Source organism: Stenella coeruleoalba, assembly GCF_951394435.1.
Source record: "Stenella coeruleoalba genome assembly, chromosome: 12".
Lineage (NCBI taxonomy): Eukaryota > Metazoa > Chordata > Mammalia > Artiodactyla > Delphinidae > Stenella > Stenella coeruleoalba.
This window is the reverse complement of record NC_137158.1, coordinates 47295009-47312159: the sequence shown is the minus strand read 5'-3', so window position 1 is coordinate 47312159 and position 17151 is coordinate 47295009. Positions and strand designations below refer to the sequence as shown.

The 17151-nt window shown below is 37.3% G+C and overlaps 2 protein-coding genes and 1 pseudogene across 5 annotated transcripts in view; 1 reads left to right on the top strand and 2 right to left on the bottom strand.

Annotated features, from left to right (window-relative positions):
• ZUP1 (zinc finger containing ubiquitin peptidase 1) overlaps positions 1 to 3669 on the top strand; it is a 28082-nt gene extending 24413 nt beyond the window's left edge. Inside the window, exon 10 of one of the 2 annotated variants that reach the window (XM_079939421.1) lies at positions 3457 to 3669. In XM_079939421.1, coding sequence (XP_079795547.1) covers positions 3457 to 3571 — 115 coding nt within the window. In that variant the 3' untranslated portion in view covers positions 3572 to 3669. The remainder of the gene's footprint in view (positions 1 to 3456) is intronic. The other variant, XM_079939420.1, reaches the window with a different exon arrangement.
• RSPH4A (radial spoke head component 4A) lies at positions 106 to 16208 on the bottom strand. 2 transcript variants are annotated; one of them, XM_079939417.1, is made up of 6 exons: positions 15251 to 16208; positions 12599 to 12833; positions 6847 to 7578; positions 5643 to 5784; positions 2091 to 2208; positions 106 to 503 (listed from the first exon to the last, which is right to left on the bottom strand). In XM_079939417.1, the coding sequence occupies exons 1-6, from the start codon at positions 15925 to 15927 to the stop codon at positions 266 to 268; spliced, it is 2142 nt and encodes a 713-aa protein (XP_079795543.1). In that variant the 5' UTR covers positions 15928 to 16208; the 3' UTR covers positions 106 to 265. The 2 variants fall into 2 exon arrangements, with proteins under 2 accessions (XP_079795543.1, XP_079795544.1); XM_079939418.1 differs by lacking the exons at positions 106 to 503; positions 5643 to 5784 and having other exon boundaries at positions 2017 to 2208.
• The window catches only part of LOC307195485 (N(6)-adenosine-methyltransferase non-catalytic subunit METTL14-like), a 19987-nt pseudogene continuing 19030 nt past the window's right edge, over positions 16195 to 17151 (bottom strand). Inside the window, exon 4 of the transcript in view lies at positions 16195 to 16338. The product of the transcript in view is annotated as a N(6)-adenosine-methyltransferase non-catalytic subunit METTL14-like (transcript). The remainder of the gene's footprint in view (positions 16339 to 17151) is intronic.

The window sequence follows — 17151 nt, the reverse complement described above, 5'->3', positions numbered from 1 at the left end:
TCCATTGAGTATCTTTCTAAAAGTACATATTAATAGTTCTACATACAAAATTCCAAATTTTATATTTTCAAGGAATGGTATTTTGCACATCAATAGTTGCCTCTATATATATATATAGAGAGAGAGAGAGAGAGAGGGAGAGAGGCAACTATATGTATATGTGTGTGTGTGTGTGTGTGTGTATATATATATATATATATATATCAGTCCCAAATAAGGAGTTTGTGTGTATCAGTCTCATAAAACTGGGCTAATTTTATTTTTATTAGTCATAGTCATCTTCCTCATCTTCATCTTCCTCAGTTTCTTCATTTTCCTCTGTTGAATTTACAGCTGCTTCTTGTGCAGCCCTGAAAGCCTGCTCCTCTTCCACACTAGGGTCATCCATTTCTGTAATTTCTGGTCCACTGGGGTACTCTTGATAAACTGGTGGTGGAACTGGAGGTGTATAGCTGTCTGGACTGTATTTATGACCCCAGCCTATGTAGAAATTTTCAAACTTCCTGTAAGTTAAAAAAAAATGTAGATCATTATATAATTTTTCAGTAAGAAAAATTGAACCTTCTTTTCTGTAAGGATAAGGTACTTAGAGTATCATAGTCCCATAATGTTAAAACAGTACAGTATATTTTAAATGCATTAGAGATGAAATATCCCTAAATGATTCTTTTACCACAGGGAATTACTATGATCCAAACTGCTTAAGCTGGTTAAGAAAACAGGGCCAGACCCTGTCAAAATGTACCCTACACCTGGACCACAGCCTTTCATCTTTTAATTATTTTCAGAAAAACAAAACAAAGCAATGAAGTTGAAAATTACATACCTTCCTTAGAGTTAGAAAGAATCAAGAAGTTGCCAACCTTGAAAACTCTTGGCTGGGTGAGAAGTCGGACTTGTGGTTAACAACCTATGTGTGTTTTCAGGTCTATCCTTGAGCAATTACAAAAGCTTTACATAGTTAGGCCTCACGGGGGGGAACTGCCCTCTCCACCCCAGACTTGGTGCATAGCCAGTGCACTACAATCTCTAAGAGAGCGTTGTGGTCAAGGATTCTGGCCCCTCTGGCCTGTCATGCTCTTAACACAATTGTGTTCCTGGCCCAGGTGCCTTCATTCCCAGGCCTCTTCATCTGAGGCCTTCAGCAGAGGTCTTCTTCAGGCCCCTTTGCCAAGGCTTCCTAATGAGGGTTGGGTGAGAGAAGGGGAGACCTTATAGACACTTCCCCTACTCTTGACTCAGTACCCAGTACTTTTCCCTAGTCCTCCCCACCTTTCTCTGGTCACAGGTCCTTAAAACTGCAGGAGCCTTATGTGGGGACTTGCTTGTCATTGAGATGACCCCACAACTCTGCTGACCCATCTGACCTTCCACCAGTGTGCCATTCCATGGGGGCAAATGGAACGGGGTTGGGGTGGGGGGAATCAGTCCTTCAACTTGGTTATACCATCACAGTAAGTGATTAAAGGCTTAACATTTTCATTTCTGGCTTGTTGCTTTAATGGCTACTCTGACATTTGACCACTCAGCTCTCCAGCTCAGCCAAGCTTCTGACACTAGGTTATTAAGTAAGAAATGGAAGCATAAGACAAATGAAAGTGTAAGCTCTGGGTGAGGAATTAAAGGACGTTTACTGTCCTCTTATCCTAACTCTTTTGAAAGTGATAGCCTAAATCATACATATTTTAAATTATTTTTTATCAAGATATCCAACAAAAATGATGAGATTTAAACTAAATACTGCTTAGAATTACCTCCATGAAATGAATATCAATTACTCAAATAATCATAGAAGAAAAAACATATTTTAGCTTTAATTGGATTAAAACATTTTATAAATATGTTTTATGGATATTGGATAAAAACATTTATGGATATGGATAAAAACATATTTTAGCATTAATTGGATAATTCAGATGAAAAGGCAGAAGTCTGAATTACTCTAATGTTCTAAATTTGATGCTTTGTTGTATAAGATGGATGTTGTTTGAATTAATCTTATTCCATACACACGACATTCCAGTGATAACTTATAATTTCCAGAAGTTAAATAATCAAAATAATAGCCTTGTAAGTTGTCACATACTTACTTGCCATTGGAAAAGGCATATGCTCCAGTCCAAAGGTTGGATCTAAGGACTGCAATAGCATATTGAGTAATGAGATTTGAGGATAACCGTGTTGTCCAAGGCGGTATATTCTGGATCTCTGTAAACCAAAGAGAAATTCAAAATAGACTTAACTGCTAAATAGACAAGGATATACTGTGTAACAGAAAAGCTGTATTTATACATCTTAAAATACACACTTGACATGAAGTTAAAACATTAGCAGCTTAACATAAGAGCAGGAGGCTATTATATGAACGTTGTGTAAAAATGAAATTTGAAAAAAAATGTGTGTATACATTTATATAGATATATATATACACACACATATGTGTGTATATATATATATTTGTGTTTATATGTGTATGTACATTTGTAAAGCAGAGAAAATAAGTTTTACAAGAGGAGGCCTATGTGGCGGAGGGAAAAATACGTGATGACCAAATCATTATTATGAAAGAGAGCTAGGGTTATAAGCATGAATGCTCCAAAACTGAATAGGAAGAAAAAAAGAATATGAAAGCAATAGTAGATTAGAAAAAAACCAAAAACAGTACCTCATATTTTAGCTATGCCATGTGTTTATGATCTGTAGAATGCAAAACAAGAATGATAAAAAAGATAGCTATCAGCATTTCCACTAAGAGGTAGAGCCACCTTATACTTCCTCTGCAGTGCACTCCTGCAACCGCTGTCCTAGGCAGTTCTCGGTGGGGCCAGCTACATTACATTCTTTATTCCTACCATGTACTGTAGTGTGTGTGTGTGTGTGTGTGTGTGTGTGTGGACTGTAGTGTGTGTCTGTGTGTGTGTGTACACAGGTTTCTCCCGCTATCCAAAAGTAGAGCATTCCTATGAAACCTTTTTTAAGCTGAAATGACATAGAGTGAAGAAGCTGTTACCTTAGGACACATCTTGCTAATGTATTGACAAGATTAACTGAGATAAAGCATAGAAGCTCACAAGCACAGTTCAAAGCTGTGGCAACTTGATGCTGAGATGCTGAGTGTAGTTCCTGGAGAAGGAGCTTGGAGGTGCCCCTCTGACAGATGGAAGTGTGTGCTGCTTCTATAACTGCTCACTGCAAAACAAGTGCTATTTTTGCCTTTTTTTTTTTTCTTCGTAAAAGAGAAAATCCTCTGGATTTCTATCAGTGAAAATAGGTACTAATGTAGTTCTCTCATAAAAGCAAAGTGGTGTAAGTCTATCTTTTGAAAAGCAGGAAATACCTGTGTATATATACATATATAGTATCAATATAGAGAGAGTATTTGGTATATATATAAAAATATATATTACATTGTATACATACATAGTACGGCATACCTTGTTTTATTGTGCTTAACAGGTATGGAGTTTTTTACAAATTGAAATTTTGTGGCAACCCTGCATCAAGGAAGTCTGCTGACACCATTTTTTCCAACAGCATTTGCTCACCTCGTGTCTCTGTAACATTTTGGTAATTCTCTCAGTATTTCAGACTTTTTCATTATTATTGTATTTGTTATGGTGATCTGTGATCTTTAATGTTACTATTGTAATTGTTTTGGGGTACCACAAACCATGCCCATGTAAAACAGAGAACTTAATTCTATAAATATTGTGTGTGTTCTGACTGCTCCAACAATGGTGAATTATGTTGTGCACCAGGAACTAATATTGTGCTGTAGGTCAATTATACTTCAAAAACAAACAAAAAAGCTCATAACAAAAGAGATCAGGTTTGTGATTACCAGAGATGGTGGGTTGTCGGAGGGGGAATTGAAATTGAAGGAAGGTGGTCAAAAGGTACAAACATCCTAATAAGTAGGTACTAGGTATGTCATGTACAACATGATTAATATAATTAACACTGATGTGTGTTATATATGAAAGGTGTGAATAGAGTATATCCTGAGAGTTCTCGTCACATCACAAGGAAAATTCTTTTTCATTTTTCTTTTTTAACTATATGAGATAATGGGTGGTGACTAAACTTATTGTGGTTATCATTTTGTGATGTGTTTTAGTCAAATCATTATGTCTTACACCTTAAACTTATACAGTGCTGTATGTCAATTATATCAATACAACTGGAAGGAAAAAATAAATAAATGGGAGAATTTAACAAATAAAATTTAAAAAGGAAAACCTGGAAAGGATTCACCTTTCTAGATGCCATTAAGAACATATATGATTCATGGGAAGTGGTCAAAATGTCAACATTAACAGGAATTTGGAAGACATTGATTCCAACCCTCGTGGATGACTTTGAGGGGATCAAGACTTCAGTTGGAAGAAGTAATTGCAGATGTGGTGGAAATAGCAAGAGAACTGTAATCAGAAGTGGTGCCAGGGCTTCCCTGGTGGCGCAGTGGTTGAGAGTCCGCCTGCCGATGCAGGGGACACGGGCTCGTGCCCCGGTCCGGGAGGATCCCACATGCCGCGGAGCGGCTGGGCCCGTGAGCCATGGCCGCTGAGCCTGCGCGTCCGGAGCCTGTGCTCCGCAACGGGAGAGGCCGCAACAGTGAGAGGCCCGCGTAACACACACACACACAAAAAAAAGAAGTGACTGAATTGCTGCAATCTCATGATAAAACTTGAATGGTAAGGAGTTGCTTCTTATGGATGAACAAAGACAGTGGTTTCTTGACATGGACATGGAATCTACTCCTGGTGAAAATGCTGTGAAGATTGTTGAAACGAATACAAAGGATTTACATATGACATAAACTTAGTTAATAAGCAGTGGCAGAGTTTGAGAAGATTGACTTCAGTTTTCTACTGTGAGTAAAATGCTATCAAACAGCTTTGCATGGTACTGAGAAATCGTTTGTGAAAGGAAGAGTCAATGTGGTAAACTTCCTTGTCGTCTTATTTTAAGACCCCAACCTTCACCAACCACCACCCTGATTAGTCAACAGCCATCAACATCAAGGAAAGACTCTCCAGCAGTAAAAAGATTATGAGTCGCTGAAGGCTCAGATGATGGTTAGCATTTTTTAGCAATACAATATTTTTTCTTCCAGTTTGATCTGTTTTTCTTTGTGTTTGCATGTATATTTGTTTTTTTTGTATAATTGACCTACACTATGTTAGTTCCTGTTACACAACATAGTGATTTTTTTCTATACATTTCAAAATGATCACCACGACAAGTTTAGCCACTTTGTATGTCACCATACAAAGGACTTTTTATTTGGACTATATTCCCCACACTGTACATTTCATACCCTTGACTCATTTATTTTGTAACTGGAAGTTTGTACCTCTTAATTTCCCTCACCTAATTCTCTCATCCTCCCACAATACAGTATTTTTTAATTAAGGTATGTACATATTTTGGGAAATAATGTTATTGCACACTTAATAGACTACAGTAGAGTGTAAACAAAACTTTTATATGCACTGGGAAACCAAAAAATTATTGACTCACTTTATTGCAGTGGTCTGGAATTTATCCTGCAATACCGCCAAAGTTTGCTTGTATGTACATATGTACATACTTATGTATGCCTATACACACACACACACACATATAGTGTGTAAAATTACCTAAATCTTCAGAGATTGGTGTCAAGAGAGGAGGCCCTACTTCCTGTTCTATGTAGTCAGGCTCTTCTCCTTCTTCTTCTTCTTCTTCTTCTGCTTCTTCCTCCTCACTTTTTTGTATGGGGTTGAACCAATTACAGCGACCCTGGGTATAAATATTGGAAGATTTAGTAGTCTAACAAGGACCTTAAAATATCAAAATATTCTTTTGGATTGAAGTAATTATCTGCATGACATCCCATTATGTGGCATATTGATCATTCATTCAACATATATTTACCAAAAGCTGTTTTGATCAATGTTATTTTAAGCAAAGACTGTACTATTTATTTCAAGAATCTGCCTACTTCTTGAACTTACAGAACATTTATATATTAAAATCATTAGAACCTTGGTGAAGAAGGTAATCATTTTACTGATCTATGTGAAGGTAAGGTACTATTATTATTAATAACAAAAATGTGATAATAAGATTAGGTATGGAGTTTGGGGCTTATAATTTCTCATTTAATTAACTCATCTAGAGGTATTTAAGAATATCTCTTATGTACATCAAAGTATAATGAAGATTTTCTACCTGCAAATGAGACAGTTTAACAGATTGATTAAGAGTATGGACTCTGGATCCATTCTGCCCATTCACATCTGACCCTGTTGTTTATTAGCTATGTTCCCCTTGTGACATTTCCTAAACCCTCTGCCTTAATTTCGTCATCTGTAAAATAAGGATATTAGTCTTTCATACAGTTCTGAGTTTTAAATGAGATAATACATATGAAGTGCTATTAAGAACAACTGGCAGAATAGGTTCTATATAACTGTTACAGAACACTGTTTACTTGTTTTTGTTAGAATCTTTTATCATTCTTGGCAAAAAAAGTTCCTTGTATTATAAAAATAGAATAAAATAACTCCTACCAAAATTAATGTACCATCTATATTTAACATATAAAAATAATTTCACAACACACCTAAATCTAAATCCTTATGTAACTTGTCAAATACTCCATAGAAATATATATTTTATTTACATCTGGATCACAGGTTTATACGACTTGGCAATTATACAGTACTCTGTTTTCACTAGGTTTTTTAATTGTCTCTGGAGTCTGAAGGCCTTTGTCTTGTATATATTGTATGCATTGTAGACAGAATTTAATAAATATTTGCTGACTAGATGATAGATTGAGAATTGCAAAGCCCCTACCTGAGGGAGTATATGTTGTACATGATGAACCCAATTGGATAGGGAGTCCACTAGATCAATCACTTGGATTCCTTCAAAATCAGGGTTTTCTTCAAAGCTGTCTCGCCTGCCTTCTGTTTCTTCCTCCTCTTCTCCTTCTTCTTCACCAAAATGATAGAATCCTAGAGGGCTGACCTGAGTCCCTGCTGAAATTCTGGCAATTTGTGCTCGTAAGTAATTACTCTCATTTCCTGGGAAGGGTGGGTAGCTTACGATGGGAGTATCCAATCGCCCAGTGAAAAATTTCTTGATTTTTCTTGCAATAACAATTTGTGCAGGTGTAACTGCTGGTAACTTCACCCATGGTCTTCCTGGTTCATTGCAAACAAAATAGACATATTTGTTGGCACCTGTTCTGCTTTCTTCCTTTGGAATAGACTGTGGGGCCTTGTAAAAGGACCTTGGTAATTCATCTTCATCAGCTTCATTGTCTCCATTGTCCCGCTCTTCAGGTACATCTTCCTCTTCCACCTCCTCTTCATCTTCTCCCTCACGGAATTCCACTTCAGCTACAATATAATTCATTTCCAGACCTAAGATCTTACCCCAGAAACGACATTTTTGGATTGGGTGGGTGTCAGTAAGCTGCTTGAGGGCAAGAAATATGCGATAAGTCTCATCAGTGCCCAAACCGACTCCAGCTTGTTCAAAATAAAAAGCTGACTCCATTACATTTGGAAGAGAGTGTTCTGCCTGGGAATACAATTGCTGTGATTAATATTTTATCCATAAGAGAACTGCTTGCAGTCTACCTTAATGTGATCCCTATTTTTAAAAACCATGACATTTTTCACAGAACTAGAACAATTAATTCTAAAATTTATATGGAACTACAGAAGACCCAGAATTGCCAAAGCAATCTGAGGGGGAAAAAAGCTGGAGGTATAACCCTCCCAGACCTCAGACAATACTACAATGCTATAGTAATCAAATCAGCATGGTTTTGGCACAAAAGCAGACATATAGATCAATGGAACAGAATAGAGAGCCCAGAAATAAACCCACACACCCATGGCCAATTAATCCATGACAAAGGAGATAAGAATATACAATGGAGAAAAGACAGTCTCTTCAGCAAGTGGTATTGGGAAAGCTGGACAGCTACATATAAATCAATGAAATTAGTACAGTCCCTCACACCATATACAAAAATAAACTGAAAATGGCTTAAAGAGCTGAATATAAGTCACAACACCATAAAACTCCTAGAAGAGAACATAGGCAAAACATTCTTGGACATAAATCATAGCAATAATTTCTTAGATCAGTCTCCCAAGGCAAAAGAAATAAAAGCAAAAATAAATGGGACCTAATCAAACTTACAAGCTTTTGCATAGCAAAAGAAAATATTAACAAAACATAAAGACAACCTAGGGAATGGGAGAAAATATTTGCAAATGATGCTGCTGACAAGGGGTCAATATCCAAAACATACAAACAGTTTATACAACTCAATATCAAAAAACAAACAACCCAATCAGAAAATGGGCAGAAAACCTAAATAGACATTTCTCCAAAGAAGATATACAGATGGGCAACAGGCACATGAAAAGATGCTCAAAATCACTAATTATTAGAGACTACAAATCAGAACCACAATAGGTATCACCTCACGCTGGTCGGAATAGCTATCATCAAAAAATCTACAAGGAGAAAAGGAACTCTCCTACGCTGTTGGTGGGAATGTAAATTGGTGTAGCCACTATGGAAAACAGTATGGAGGTTCCTTAAAAAATTTTAAATAGAACCATCATATGATCCAGCAGTTCCATGCCTGGGTATGTATCTGAAGAAAACAAAGACACAACTGCAAAAGATACGTGCACCCTGATGTTTATAGCAGCACTATTTACAATAGCCAAGACATGGAAACAACCCAAGTTCCCATCAACAGATGACTGGTTTAAGAAGATGTGTATGGAATACTACTCAGCCATAAGAATGGACTATTGCCATTTGCAGCAACATGGATGGACCTAGAGAATATCATACTAAGTGAAGTAAGACGGGAAGACAAATATTATATATCACTTACATGTAGAATCTAAAAACTAATGTAAATGAATCTATATACAAAACAGAAACAGACTCACAGACACAGAAAACAAATTTATGGTTACCAAAGGGGAAAGGGAGTGGAGGGATAAATTAAGAGTATGGGATTAACAGATACAAACTATTATACATAAAATAGATAAGCAACAAGGATTTACTGTATAACACAGGGAACTATATTCAATATCTTGTAATAACCTACCATGGAAAAAAATAGTCCAACATCCTCTCCTTATAAGAAATATTTAAGTGGCCCCTTTACTATCTTGAAATAATAAAATGTAGCATACAGTAATATGTATAAAATAGATAACCAATAAGAACCTGCTGTAGTAAAAAATAAAATTCAAAAAACATTAAAAAATTTTAAAATGCCATATTTGCCAAATAAATAAATAAATATAGCAAAACCTACCTACAGATATTTAGAAAATAATTTTTATAAATATATGTTTATATATGTTTTTAATATATTATCATACATTTACTAAATAAGTATTTATGATATGGATATGGTAAGATATAGAGTAAATAAAAATCAATATGGGTGTAATGTACAGGATAAATAAAAGGAATGTATAATAAGGTAAACGCTCAGGCATGACTACATTCGAAGACATAATTTAGTTAGATGCTTGCTTCTACTTATGATAAATAATTTTGGATTTAAAATGAGAAAAGCAGAAATAATTCTGAAAAAGAAATACAGGAAAATAAAAAGAGTCTCAAGTGAACTCTAGAAAAACATTTTTGAGAAAGTAGAAAATAACCTTAACTGAGCTAGGGATAACTTGGCAAGACAACCTTTAGACCCTGAGAAATTAAGAGCGCTTTGCTATTCTCACAAATGATCTGCTCTTATTTGTATTATAACTTGAGTTGAAAAATAGAGTGTCAAAATAAGCATCATGACTTTTTTCAATCCTAATCTCATCTGATGGTAAGACTGTTTCTTTGGGATCTATTGCACCACGCGCTCTGATCCTACTCTGTCTTCTATAACTATTTCTTCTTAGTCTTTTTAATTAATTGAGGCCTAAATATCGGTGTCCTCAAAATTTCAGTCATCTCATCACTCAGCACTTTATGCCTAGAAGATTTCTCCCACACCAACCCAAGTGATATGTGGTTTTTAAAATCTACTTCTCTCACTCTGACTTTCCTCCTACATTTCACACCCTTATTCCTAGCCAGCCACGAGAACTTTCAATCTGAATATTTTCCAAAGATATCACCATCACTTAGTTTCCCGAACTAGAAAGTTCAGTCATCCTTGCTCCCTCTGACTCCCTTGACTCTCATATTTAGTTAAAGTCCTATTGATTCCACCACCTAAAGAGCTGTTGGCATTATCCCCTCCTCTTTAACATGCTAGTCTCCACCTGAACTACTTGTCCTGTCACAGAAGTCTGCTAATACTGTCTTCCTTGTCCCCATTCAAACCCTTCTTCTTTCATTCTGCTCCACATTACTACCAAAGTTATGTTCCTAAACCATAAGTCAGACCATGCTTTCTCTACTAAAAGCCTCTATTAATTTCCCACTGTACGCAAGAGATCAATTTCTTATCAATACATGGTGAGCAGTCTAGCTTTAAAGCACCCTGCTTGCTTCATTTCCTTCACTCAAAATCCCTCAAATCTGAAGTCAGTTTCCCAAATGCTAAATAATCTCTCTTGACATTTTATTGTGCTTTTGGCCCAGAATTTTATGCCTTATAGTCTTCACCTGGTGAACTTCTACTTATCCTTCATGATCCAAATGAAATATCACTGCCATTACAAAGCATTGCCCAGACCCTAATGGCAGAGTTAGTTGCTCATAGCTTGTCGAAACAACGCAGTAGTAACTGCTACTATTCATTAAGTTTCTAGGATGTGCCAGATCCTTTATATATAGGACCTCTACCCCTCAAGTTGTTGCCATGTGATTATCCCTGAGGCTTGGAAAGGTTTAGTCATTATGAGTCACACAGGGAATAAGTGATTGAACTAGGATTCAAATTCAGATCTAATTCAAAAGCCCCTGTTTTTTCCGCCATATCTCTATTACTGCAGTAGTCAAATAACTTTAATCTTTTTTTATCTCTTTCACTCGACTGTGACCAACGCAAAGTTAGAAAAGTCTTTTTTATGTGTATATGTCAGTACCTAGCATACAGTAGGTATGTTTGCAAATCAATGGGTGAAGGAATAAATGAATGCTGACGACTAAGAACAGGAATTCTGGTGTGGTCAAAGACATGAATAGAAATATTAATACTCTAAACATACCAGTCTGGGACAGAGTTCCAAGAGCTACCTGTCTTCCTCTTCCTGAATCTTTCTACTCTCTGAGGTAGAACTTTTTATCTTCATCTGATGACTTGGTTCATCCTTTCTCTAAAACCAATCCTACTCTTTATTAGGAGGAATTGATGGAATCTGGTTAAGAGGCTCAGGTTCCAGCATCAAAACAGCTTATCTGTATTCTCATCCCAAAACCTAGTTCAGAACGTAGATCCCTGCCTTGTAATACTGTGCCTATAGATAGTGCAGTGCCCTATTCTCATACTGGAGTCGAACCTTCTTTGATAAACTCCTGCATGAGAGTGCCTGCCTTCTGTTTGATCCCCACATGCTGTTTGCCACCAGACTTGTCAATACTATATGTGGCTACATAATCAAGTGTTTGGAGTAAGATATTTTTAGAAAAGGTCAGCCAATATCAAATCCTTGACACCTATCACTTGTTCCTTCTGAGTATTCTATATCTCATTGTGTCAATTTGTGTCTCCCTATAACAGCTAAGGAGCTCTAGAGGGTAAACCTACTGTGCATATCCCTACTCCTCCTCTTTCTTTGACTGAACTCTATGTCCTTTTCTGAATATATGTTACTCCAAACATCAAATTTGCAAGTATGAGGACAGTTTTAAATAGTCTAATAGTAACAGAACATAGAAGCTCAGTGGATGTACAGTATAAATTACTCAGTAGAATAAATTGCAAATATGCAGGCATTTAGGAAACAGTAGCATATACTGATTTGAAATATTTGGAGGTAAAATTTCAGTAATACAGCTGATTTTATTCTCGAATGATACCTTTTTATCTCTGTCACCAACTTTGTAAATATTTTCAGCAATTTATCTATGAGGATTAAAAGAAATATTTTATTTCTCTCCTCTTCTGTCTCATTGACATAATATATATACTGTCAAGACAAAATATGAAGAAGTAGCCTTGGAAGAGAATGCAAATGACATTAGTAGTTCTTTTAATTTTTCCAGTAAATTAAAGGGGAAAATATGCAACTTGATTTAAAGCCTAATTTTAAATTATGTGACATTTATTCATTCATTCAGCAAATATTTAATAAGAAACAGCTGCACACTCAGATCTGTACCAGGTACTTTGGAGAATATAAAAGATGAAGAAAACATTTTTTCTGATATCAAGCAGTTTAACCCTACAAACATATAAAACAGCTAAGCCTCTGAAATACTAAAACACTGTGTGAAAACATAAGAAACTCTAACCAAGGAAATGAGTGGTGTGAAATGAGGCTGCAATACTATTTAGTAAGCTATAAAAGGCAGTGGATATGAATTTAAAGCCACACCCCACTAACCTCAAAACCCTAAGGTTGACCTATTCAAATTTACAGGAGTGACTTACTATTTCATCTTCCATTTCTTGGTCAGCTCCTTCTAAATTTCCCTGGAGAAAAAGAGCTTTTTGGTTCTCTGCTATTTCATAGGCTGGAAGCATCTCATTCTCATTTTGGAGTGTATCCAGTTTTATACTAAAATGTTCCATCTTCACATCTTGGCTAACATTTTCAATGATGTCCACAGCATTTTCAGGACGCTTATCTAAGACCTTGGTCAGCATTTCAGAAAGATGATCATATCTACCCAAAAAGAGAAAATTCCAGATAATAACCCTGTCAAAAGCAGTTGAAAAACATTTCATGCATTCTCAGTGGGTTTTTAGGAAACTTCAAGAACTCGAAGACTTTAGATATTTTTAGTGGAAAAACACAGTAATTTCTACCACTGCCAAGAAAAACTTTGAGCATAAAATAAATCAAAGCAAGTTCTCTCTTTTTTTTTTTTTTTCTGGCAGTGCTGCGTGGCTTATGGGATCTTAGCTTCCTGACCAGGGATTGAACCCTCACACCCTGCACTGGCAGGTGAAATCTTAACCACTGGACCGCCAGGTTAGTTATTTTATTTTTTCTTTAATATCTGTATCTATCTCACGGATCTTAAGAATGTCAAAGAAAAATATGTAGATTATATGGGCAACCAATGTGAAGGCCAGTTTACAAATATTATATATGAAGAATATCATATTCTTTCTCAAAATATTGCTATTTTTATAAATGAACAGAAATATTATGACTGGCAAAAAAGAAGCAAGCAATTATTTTCTGTAGGCTTTTTATTCAACAATGTGAAATTTTGTATTTTAGGCAAATATTGTTTTAATTGCGACAACAACAAAAAACAGCTTTCATGGCTGTCATAGGTCAGCATATAGGAGATGGAGTTAAAGTTGTCCTTTACTAAAAGCCATTGTTAACTACAGGCTCTAAAGCACTTAGAAAATAATAGTGAATATTATGGAAGGTATTCATTTGTTACCTCAGAGACTTAATATTTGGAAATTAAATTAAATTCAGCTATTTAAGTAATGTCAGTTACAAAATCATTCAGTAAACGAAATTTTCCCATTTTTTGTTTTGTATTCAGTTTTAAATTGTGAACTTTCAAGTGTTTATAATGAGCTCTTTTGGCATTTTATCAAAGTTTGTAAATTCATGCTTGTTATTTAACCCAGGGAATTGTGACAAGAAGTTTATATCAGTAATTCAAATAGAATCCACTGCTAAGCAGCAAATCACATCCCTGAAACGTAAGTAAATTGTAGTTAAAAACAGTAATTTATAAATAATATTTTAATTTGGGTTTTGTGAAGATTTCTCACATCGAATATTCATTGGTTTCTTATTCTTCAGACTTTAAAATTATACCTCATATTTTTAAAAGCCAAGTAATGGCTACAAACATTTGCCACATACTGTATATTGAATGGGCATTCATTTAATGTTTGCTGATTAATCAGGAGGCATCTCAGCAAATTACGTGGTAGATTAACTAGATTCAAAAGGTCCGGGCTGTATTTCCTGTACTTCCATTCATTAATTCATTCTTTATTCAGTAAATACCTGATAGCACTGTGCTAGGCATTAAGTATATAGTGGTGTACAAAACTCACATGGTCCCTCACTCTGAAGGCCTGCACTTAAGTGGGAGAGTCAGACATTAAATATAAGTCTATAAGTCTATGTACAATTATAAATGGCCTTACGTGCTATGAAGGAAAGAACAGGCAGTTATAATAGAGTTCTGTGGAAGTTGACTTCTAAAAGATGAGAAGCCAGCCAGGCAAAGACTTAGAAAGACTTAGGGCAGAAGCCTTTCAGGCAGAGGGAGCAGCATGGGAACTGAAGAGGACACGTGGCTAAAGCCTAGGGAGGGAAAGGTAAGAGTCAGTGAGTGCTGTAAGCCAGAGAAATCTTGAGCAAATTAATTTTTCCATGACTCAGTCCCCTCACTTAGAAAACAAGTGGATTGTATTAGATGTTTTCTCAAGTCCCTTCTAGCCCTAAAATTCTGTTGATTCTATTGTTATGTAACCCCGGCAGCAAGAATCTCTAGAAAATTATACTCAACGATAAGATCTGAATTTTAGCTATAATGGGATGGTCAGAACATTCTTGGGCCATTGATCACCACATTTTAAGAGATCTGGATAAAATGGCATGTATTTTTGGGTGGCCTGTATGGCGACCAATTCTCCTGGTTTGCCTAGGACTGAGAGGTTTCTCAGGATGCAGAACTTTCAGTGCTCAATCAGGACAGTTCCAGGTTAATGCAGGTAATCTATCACCCTAGCACTGGCCTGGGTGGGGACTCAAAACCAAGCCATATAAGCACTTAGAATGCTTAGATTTTGGTAGACAGTCCTTTTTTACAAGCATCTTGGAGAGATGCTTGGACTTCACTGTCTTTATGGTTTCTTTCAAACCCGACTCCACAATTCCTAGATTTTATTTCTGTGCACCTAGGGTCTTTAAAGAAGCTAGAAGAATCTCCACCAGTGACCTATTTTGAGTCCTATGATACAAAGAGTTATTAAGTCACTCTCTCACTCATACAGACGTTTCAGATATATTTCCATTCACCCACAGAAACACATCCCCACACAGAGATACTTTCCTTTGCCAAATTTCTCCCCCAACCCCCCTCCTCCAAGACTTACAGATTTAAGCCCGACTTGCTACTGGACTTTAGTAGGTAAGCCTTAGCATTCTGAATGGCAATCTCAAGCATGCTGGGGGCCACTTCAGAAGCCCCAGACTCAGGCTGATCCAGATCACAGTTACTGTTTGAGTCTTCTTCTTGAAAGATGTCAAATCTCAGCTCTTTCCGTTTAGAGTTGTTGTAGCTCACATCCCTCAGTCCATACAGGTGACATTTGGTTTGCTGAGACTGATGAAAAGTGTTTCCCTCTGATTGGCATGTTTGATGAGGAGTTGATTCTCCTTTATCAGATGATTGTTCCAAATGGTCAAAGTGAGGTGTCCCAGCTTCAGAAATCACACTAGTGGTCTTGTCTGACTGCCATGGTGCCATAAGGTCCTGCACGGCCAGAGCCAGGGGAGAAGGAGTGGAAGAGGGCTCCTGAGATGGGGAAGGTGGAGATGACACACCTGGTCCTACGAGGTCATCCACAGGCGTGCTGGCTCCAGATTGGGGGATCCCAGGAGGGCTGCTCCTGGGCTGGGGTCCAGTTTCCGGCCCCTGCTCCGACTCTGAGGCCTCGGATAACCCAGGTTCAGGATCTTGGGAGGCTGTTACCATTTCTTCCCACGGTCGCCCTGTTTCCCCAAGTTCTTGGTGTTGTATTTTTTGTTTCAGGGGGGTCGAGTCTTCCATGGAAGGAGTCAAGAGGAAAAAAGTTCTGGATGAAGGGGGCGTGCAGATATGGAAGGAGGCAACGCAAGGCAGTGGCTTTGCTTAGGTCTGCTCGGCGATTTCTGGGTCCTAGTTGCTCTGCAAGTCGCAGCGTCCTATCTCCATAGCAACCCCAGGCAGGGTTCCCCTAAGAGAAATAACACACATCTGTTGCCAGGATTCTAGGGAGGAGACCAAGAAAGATGAAAATCCTAGATCTGTGATTTGGTGGAGCCTCTGCTCCTCTACCTAGCTCAGCCAATCCAATCTGCAGTCCGTCAGTCGCGGTTGGAAACCTGAGAACTGGTCCGACGCAGAGGAGGAGCCGCGACCCGGCGGGATGATTTTCAGGGTCTGATAGTTTGATTCAAGTTGCACGTTGAGGAGTGAGTCCTGCATTAGTGGAGGGACAATACATTTACAGAGCTTGTGTGTGTGTGTGTGTGTGTGTGTGTGTGTGTGTGTGAGAGAGAGAGAGAGAGAGAGAGAGAACGAGAGAGGGAGGGAGGGAGAGAGAAAGGAGGGATGGAGGGACGGAGCGAGGGGGAGACCTTGGTAATGTTGAGGTGCAGGTGACAATGAGACTCTAGTGTGCAGAACATCAGAGTCCAAGACTCAGAGGGCAAAGGTTTCTCATCTGTGCCAACCGAACTTGGGCAACTTTTGAACAATAAACAAGGAAGTCCTGATTTTTGCTCTTCTCCCTCATGTGGAATCTGCCAGATGAATAGGCAGAAAATTACCTTCAAGGAGAAGGCAGTGCAGAAGCTTACCCTATATAAATAGACAATTCATGGGTTACCTGTTTCCTAATAATTGAAATTCAAATTAACCCTAAAGCTATATTAGTATAATGTAACCTTTATTTGATAATATGAATGTGAATTCATAATTTTGCAATATTTAAGATCATGACTATTAATTCATATTATTCCATCTCCAACATAAAGAAGGTATAGAGGATGGAACCATATCTGGCTTGACTAAAAACTGTAAATTAAAGTCTTTAAGATTATAATTAAAAAAAATTTTTTTGGCCACGTGGCTTTTGGGATTTTTAGTTCCCTGACCATGGGCAGGGAAGAGCAGTGAGAGCAGAAGAGTCCTAACCACTGGACCACCAGGGAATTCCCTAATTAAAGTCTTTAATGTTACTTTGTTCTGTATCTCTCTCTCTTTTAAAATAAACCAATTAATACTTGATAT